Source organism: Penaeus japonicus, unplaced genomic scaffold (genome assembly GCF_977035675.1).
Source record: "Penaeus japonicus unplaced genomic scaffold, GWHDUDI00000001_assembly GWHDUDI00000002, whole genome shotgun sequence".
Taxonomy (NCBI): Eukaryota; Metazoa; Arthropoda; class Malacostraca; order Decapoda; family Penaeidae; genus Penaeus; species Penaeus japonicus.
This window is the reverse complement of record NW_028234404.1, coordinates 6,669,800-6,677,299: the sequence shown is the minus strand read 5'-3', so window position 1 is coordinate 6,677,299 and position 7,500 is coordinate 6,669,800. Positions and strand designations below refer to the sequence as shown.

The 7,500-nt window shown below is 38.9% G+C and overlaps 2 protein-coding genes across 2 annotated transcripts in view; one reads left to right on the top strand and one right to left on the bottom strand.

Moving 5' to 3' along the window:
- Positions 1 to 666: 666 nt before the first annotated feature.
- Positions 667 to 5,760, top strand: LOC122257378 (uncharacterized). Its single transcript, XM_086544790.1, has 6 exons — positions 667 to 786; positions 980 to 1,198; positions 1,449 to 4,133; positions 4,709 to 4,812; positions 5,217 to 5,383; positions 5,666 to 5,760. The coding sequence occupies exons 1-6, from the start codon at positions 667 to 669 to the stop codon at positions 5,758 to 5,760; spliced, it is 3,390 nt and encodes a 1,129-aa protein (XP_086400916.1).
- A 72-nt stretch (positions 5,761 to 5,832) lies between these two features.
- The window catches only part of LOC122252390 (tubby-related protein 4-like), an 84,074-nt gene continuing 82,406 nt past the window's right edge, over positions 5,833 to 7,500 (bottom strand). The window contains exon 4 of the mRNA XM_086544783.1: positions 5,833 to 5,933. Coding sequence (XP_086400909.1) covers positions 5,833 to 5,933 — 101 coding nt within the window. The remainder of the gene's footprint in view (positions 5,934 to 7,500) is intronic.

Genomic DNA, 7,500 nt, shown 5'->3' with positions numbered 1-7,500 from the left:
CGGGGACGTGAAATACCAACTGGTAACTGGCGCGGGATATCCAACCATAGAGAGAAAATTTGCTTGCATGTCTTGGCCCTATGGTGTTTCGTGCTTTGGCCCCTTCCCCTTTGGTTTGTCTGGGTTATAATGCGCAGTCTTGGGGTGGGTTTGTTCAGATGCTTGGGTGGTATACATCAGTGTGTCTTACCCGGGTGTCGGGACTCGCCTACTCTCATGACTGTGGCTTGTTTTTCCCCGGACGTGTCGGTGGGCGGGGTGTTGGGGTCTGGTGCACTGTATGGTTTGGATTTGTCTGTAATATCTTTCTCTCTACAATGAGGGGAACTAGGCCTCTCTAAGCCTTTTAAGGCAAACCTAGATATGAGTTGAGAACCTCAGATATAAAAATCTCGCCCCGAACGTGAAATACCGGGTTGACGTCCGGCGGGATCAGCTAAGTCTCATGGCCGGAAAGAGGTCTTCAGCTTTGATTAGCAATCTTTCTAATGACAATGATAATGTCCCTTGGCAGTAAGGCTAAAATGCTATTTGAAATGAAATGAAAACTAGAAGAAAATCATACCGCATCGTCCGTCGCGCGGGTCAACAAGGGACGCGTCCCTCAGGGCAAGACCAGCCTGAGGTCGAAAAATCTGCTACTGAGTCTAATTCTTCTCTTACCGAATGCCCAAGTGGTCACCAGAACGGGAGTTGTCCCAACCCTGGCCCCTCGGGTTCACCACCAAAACAAAATCAAAAGGAAAAAAGAAAGAGATGGACACGAGAAGAACACAAGGAAGTACTGTATTGTTTTTATTATGCGCTAGAAAAACCGCAAACCAATAATACTGAAGACGCTTTTCTAACATGGTGTAGACGTAATAGTGATAGCGATAAACTAGATTTTATGGATGCAAACAAACTAGCAAATGTGAGGAGATATATTATGCGTACTAAGAAAATAACAGATATGGAAATTGAACTAATTAAAATACAGGTTAAAGCCGACACTAGAGAACCTGAAGCAGAGGAACCTGATGACAATGATATTGAAAATGCTGAGGATGAAGCGCCCGATGAGAATGAAAACAACGTACAAGAGGTGGATGACGAGGTGGAAAACGATAGGCAAATTAGGAATGATGTAGCTGAAGATGATTTCGATCAGGAAGAGATAAGCTCTATGAAGACAGACATACTTGAAGAATTGTCTATTGTAATGCACACTGATATAGCTGAGAGAGAACCCTTCATGAAAATCAGACAAATTCATAAATTTAAAAAAATTATTCAACCTTGGCAATGTAGCTTTAAGGCAACTCTGTACTGAAAGAGACCCAGATTTAACAGAACTCAACCAACTAATTTACGCAACATCGAAAGTATTACAAGAAAAATCTGGGATAAAAAATAAACGAAAACGAAATAAAGGGAAACGACGAGGCCCTTCTAAGCCTAAATGGCAGAAACAAATTGATAAAAAAATTGAGAACTTTAGAAGAGAGATCTCAATACTAGAAGAACTCCAAAAGAATGGAAAATCAAAATCTAGAAAATCCAAACAAGTAATAAGAAAATACCAAATTGAAAATAAGGAACAAATACCTGTCATTAAAGAAGAACTTAAGCAAAAACTGCAAGTGAAAGCCCAAAGACTACGACGATTTACAAAACGCAACGATTTTTACCGCCAAAACAAAATTTTTGAGACGGATGCCAGAAAGTTTTACCGAGAAATTGGTAAAACGACCATCGAAGTAAAAGAAATACCAACTGAAGATCAAGTCAAAGACTTTTGGAACAACATTTGGGGTAATAATACAGGACATAATGAAAACGCTAAATGGATTGAAGAACTAGAAGAGGAAGCAGTAGATATCCCTGAACAACAATGGAGTGATATTACTACTGAAGAGATAACGAAAGCACTAAAGAAAGCACATAAATGGAAATCTCCAGGACTAGACCAGGTTCCTAATTTCTGGCTGGACACACTACAATCTGTTCACTCTAAACTAGCATCAAGTCTTAACAAATTGATTAACGAACCCCACCTCACACCAACTTGGTTCTGCCAAGGCACCACATATTTACTTGCTAAGACAGTTGAGACTGAGGACCCAAAAAACTATAGGCCAATCACGTGTTTATCCACATCGTACAAACTCTTAACCTCTGTCCTTTCAGAAAGAACCTATGCACACCTAGAGGAACACGACATTTTCCCAATCGAACAAAAAGGATGCAAAAAGGGCTCGTATGGTTGCAAAGATCAATTACTGATAAACAAAATGTTGCTCGAAAATGCAAAATCTAAACATCGTAACTTGAGCACAGCCTGGATTGACTATAAAAAGGCCTTCGATAGTGTACCCCACTCTTGGATATTACGTTGCTCAGAACTTTTTAAATTATCACCTACCCTTATAAATTTCCTCAGATCATCTATGGGAATGTGGGAGACTAATCTCTTCTTATCCCACTCTACTGGTATCTTGTCCTCCCCTGGCATGAAAATAAAATGTGGTATCTTCCAGGGCGACTCTTTGTCACCTCTGTTATTTTGCATGGCACTTATGCCTCTCTCCAGACTCCTTAACCAAACTGGATATGGATACAAAATCTTCGAACGCAGAATAAGTCATCTATTTTACATGGACGATCTGAAACTATATGCTTCTAATGACAACGAACTTGAGGGGTTACTGAAAACAGTAAAAGCATTTAGTGATGACATAGGAATGGAGTTTGGGTTAAGCAAATGTGCAAAGGCCACATTCAAAAAAGGGAAGTTAGAGCAAACGAAGAATATTGTGCTAGATGACGACTCTGTCATTAAAGAGCTTGACCAAGAAGGTACATATAAATACTTAGGAGTCAATGAGGGCGATGGGATACAACACGCTAAAATGAAGGAGAAAATTAGGAAAGAATGTTTACGCAGAATCAGATCTATCGTGAAAACTGAGTTGAATTCAAAAAACAGAATCACCGCTATAAACACCTTAGCATTACCAGTAGTAACTTACAGTTTTAATATAATAAATTGGAACTTGAGTGAACTCAAAAGACTAGATAGTAAAATTAGAAAACTGTTTACTTGTAACAGAATGCTCCATCCGAAATCTGATGTTGACCGATTGTACCTTCCACGTAGCAAAGGAGGAAGAGGTATGATACAGCTGGAGCTTTCCTACAAAACGTCAACGATAGGCCTCTACAATTACTTGGACAATACTGAAGACTGGATGCTCCAGTTAGTAAACAGGCATGAAAACTCAAAAACATTACACTCCGTTACTAAGGAATCTGACAAATTTTCTCGGGAACTTGACCTTGAAATAGAAATCAACAACCTATTATCACCAACTGAGATTGCTCGCAAAACAAAGAAGAAAGCGAAACATGAAGGCTTAAAACACCTTGAATCTCGCTGGCAAGAAAAACCTCTCCATGGACAGTTTGCTGCTCGAGCCAATAATGCTGATGTAGACACACAGGCAACCCATCAGTGGCTATGTAGCTCCGGACTGAAAGCGGAAACCGAGGGCTTCATTCTTGCAGCACAGGATCAAAGTTTGTTTACACGAAACTATCAAGCCAATGTCTTACATAACGGGGCTGACCCAAAGTGTAGATTCTGCGATGAAAGAATAGAAACAATCGATCACCTTGTTTCTGGCTGCTCCATCCTAACACCAGGGGAGTATAAAAACAGACATGACAGGGTTGGTCAATACCTCCATTGGAAAATATGTAACCGCTTTTCCATCAAGACCCAAAGTGACTGGTATAAACACCATCCAGAACCTGTCACAGAGGGAAAAGATGTTACTATTCTTTGGGACTTTCCGATTCAAACAGACCGCACAATACAAGCAAACCGTCCTGATATTGTAATTAAGGATAGAAAGAACAATCAATGCTTTCTCATTGATATGAGTGTGCCCTCTGACCGGAATGTAGCTGCGAAAACATTTGAAAAGCTCTCGAAATATAAAGACCTAGAGATAGAAGTAGAAAAGATGTGGCACCTAAAGACTCGTACGATCCCAGTAGTGGTAGGTGCCTTAGGCCTGATAAAGAAAGGAGCCAAAGACTTTGTTAATAAAATACCAGGAAATCCCTCTTTACAAGAGATACAGAAAATTGTACTTAATAGTACTGCACATGTTCTAAGACGAGCTCTCACCATATGAACTTTTTTTCGTACTCAATGGAATTTATATTTTTTATATACCTGGATTTTTACAAAACAAATATCTATTTTTATACTCATACAATAATTTTAAATTTTTATACTTTTTTATACACTTTTTATTCTATTCATATTAATCTCACTCCGCAGAACTCGCAATATAAAACTTCCAATTTCACTCACCCTAGGTCGCTGGGAGCGACCCGGTGTTTGATCTTATAAAAAGCTAATCAAAAGAATATACTCGTATAATAATAATAATAAAATGATAAAGAAAATAATAGCAAAAATACTCAAGAAAATATTAATAATGATAACGATATCAATGTTAATATCAAGAATAATAATGGGGATAATGATAATAATGATACTTATAATAGTAATGATAATAATGGAAATAATAATGATCATAAAAGTTCATAAAAATTCTCGAGACTCGTTAGGAACTCCTTAAGATGAAAAAGAATGGCAAGGTGTCCTAAGGGACTGTTATGAATTCCGAAATTCCCATTAAGTTTTTTTTTATAGATACCAGATCCACAAGTAGCTAATCTTCCAAAATATGTGAAACGAAACACGAAGAACACTGTGACTCATATCCAAGTCGAAGCTCGAAGGCGAATCGCCAAGAAGTTCGCGTTCCCGAATCCCATTACTCCTTTTATAACGCCGCGAGACACGACTTAAAATGCAACACAAAGTGGACGGCAGCTTAATCCCTCGTCACAGGACTATCAACGCGAGATCAAAAGCCACTCACTCGGCAATTCAACGACCATCTGGTTTTGAAACGAGTGAAGGATAGAGTTCGTAGGAAGGCCATGTTTGTCTGCTCTTTCTCTAACGGCTGGAGAAAAAATCTCCTCGGGAAAAAAAAGAAAAGAAAAAGAGAAGGAGAAAAGGGGTACCTCAATAGATACACGAATAAATTGAGTTCGCAGGTCTTTACAAATTCCAAAAAATTGGAGCTTTGACATGGAAAGTTACTTGTAACCGAACATGTCGTCCACTGACCTCTGAGAACTTCTGTCAACAGGAAGGCAAGCATGCATGTGCGGGTAGCCCGGGGCTGCAGTAGCGCACGCAGGGAGTCGGGCGATGACCGGATGAATGGGAAGCTAAGATTTATCGAGGGAACCTTGCCAGATCCCCGTAAGTGGGCAGCAAAGGGAGGGATAAATGGGAGACCCTCGAGGAGCTCAGGTAAAGTGAATAAGGAAGGAAAGGATATGGAGAGGGAGGCTTTTCCAAAGGAAGACGGATGGGGTGTCTGCAAGGCACCTGTGTAGTATGAAATGGAGTTTAATGGCTGCAACATATGCCTTGGGGATAAACGGTGGTAACGGTGCCGGTGAGAAATACGGGGAGTAAGGAATATTGGCCGCGTCGTATCGATGGGTACGATGGTTCGCAGGGAAAAAAAAGGAAAAAAAAATAGTTGAATACAATGAAGAACCAAAAGGCAACTTAGACGTAATTCAACAGTGATGCATACAGATCAAAGAAGTTCCGATTCCGCCGGCAGACAAAGGCTCAACAATCTCAAGAAGCAAACGGAGGACCCAGAAGCCATGCGATAAGGCAAAAGGGCTGAGGACGACGAGAAGGACGACCAGATGAATTAGTGGGATTAAAGATGGAAGCCACGGACGTCAGCGCGAGCCACTGGTTCTCCAGAAGGACTTTGAAATTCCGCTTGATCTACTGGATGGCGGGCCGAAGGGGTCACGGAAATTCCGGGATGATCTTAACGCTTCGGAAGGAAGGGGAGAACGACAGCCAAGCTTTTACTTGACCTTAAATATATATATATATATATATATATATATATATATATATATATATATATATATATATACATATACATACATACATATCTATACATCTATATGTATATGTATGTATATATATATATATATATATATATGTATATATATATATATATATATAATATATATATATATATATATATATATATATATATGTGTGCGTGTGTGTGTGTGTGTGTGTATGTGTGTGTGTGTGTGTGTGTGTGTGTGTGTGTGTGTGTGTGTATGCATTATATATACATATATACAAATATATATATATATAATATATATATATATATATTATATATATATATATATTTATGTATACACATATATATATATATATATATATATATATATATATATATATATATATATATATATATATGTATTTATACATACATACATACATACATACATACATATAAACACACACACACACACACACACACACATACACACACACACATATATATAAATATATATATATATATATATATATATATATATATATATATATATATATATATATATATGTGTGTGTGTGTGTGTGTGTGTGTGTGTGTGTGTGTGTGTGTGTGTGTGTGTGTGTGTGTGTCTGTGTGTCTGTGTGTGTGTGTGTGTATGTGTGTGTGTGTGTGTGTGTGTGTATGCATATACATATAAGCATATATACATACATCCAGCTCTCTCACACACGCTCACATGTCAATAGCCATGTTATCACTTCAGCCAAATGCTAAACCGCATATGCCGCAATGAATGACAAGCTTAATCATATATGACTATCCTTAATAATACGATAATGTGAATTTTAATTGGCTGTAATAAACGTGATTTTGTTCCTAATGACATACTCCATTTTTAGCAGTAAATGATTTAGTCATTTATGATTAACGAGAATATCTTAAGGCTTTTATCTTGCCGACTTTCCTAAACGCTCTCTGATTAATCACAAGAACCATTCTGATATATCAAAAGGTGAGGAGAAACATAATCTAAAAAACAGATAATGCTAGGTTTACGAGGCGAGAGAAAAAAAGTGAGACGATCCCGAAGAAGAAATATTACCGAAGCAGCAGATACATTGATTCCAACAACTTTTATTTTGTATATCATTCTTTTCCCGTTTTCTGCCCCGAAGCCATATCCCTGAGCTGCCCTTCAGCTTCCCTAACACCATCAGCCCCTTTTGCTCAAGCCTTTTTTTTTCAGCCAACCTCTTCCCCTTCCTCATTACCCCATCGTAAACACCCGTTCTTTATCCTATTGATTCGCCCTATCACTTGCTCTCCAGCTAACCCCTTCACCCCTTCCCTCTTCACCTTCCCCCACCTTTTGCCCATCAGCCAATCTCTTCCCCCCCCCCCCCCCCAATTGCAGACCCCTTCTTCCGTATTGCACTGGATATCTTTCCTCGCTTCTTGGCTTCCAGCTGTACCCTTCCTTTTACCTTCTTCCCGTATCTCAACATCTTTCACTCATTTCTCGCATTCCTCTTAGCTCCTT

Excerpts from the sequence above, each read along its gene's own strand:
- LOC122257378 (XM_086544790.1), top strand. The coding sequence starts at position 667 with ATGCCCAAGTGGTCACCAGAACGGGAGTTGTCCCAACCCTGGCCCCTC. Across the intron at positions 4,134-4,708 it reads TACAAGAGATACAGAAAATT|ATACCAGATCCACAAGTAGC; the intron begins GTACTTAATAGT and ends TTTTTTTTATAG. Across the intron at positions 5,384-5,665 it reads GAGACCCTCGAGGAGCTCAG|TGATGCATACAGATCAAAGA; the intron begins GTAAAGTGAATA and ends GTAATTCAACAG.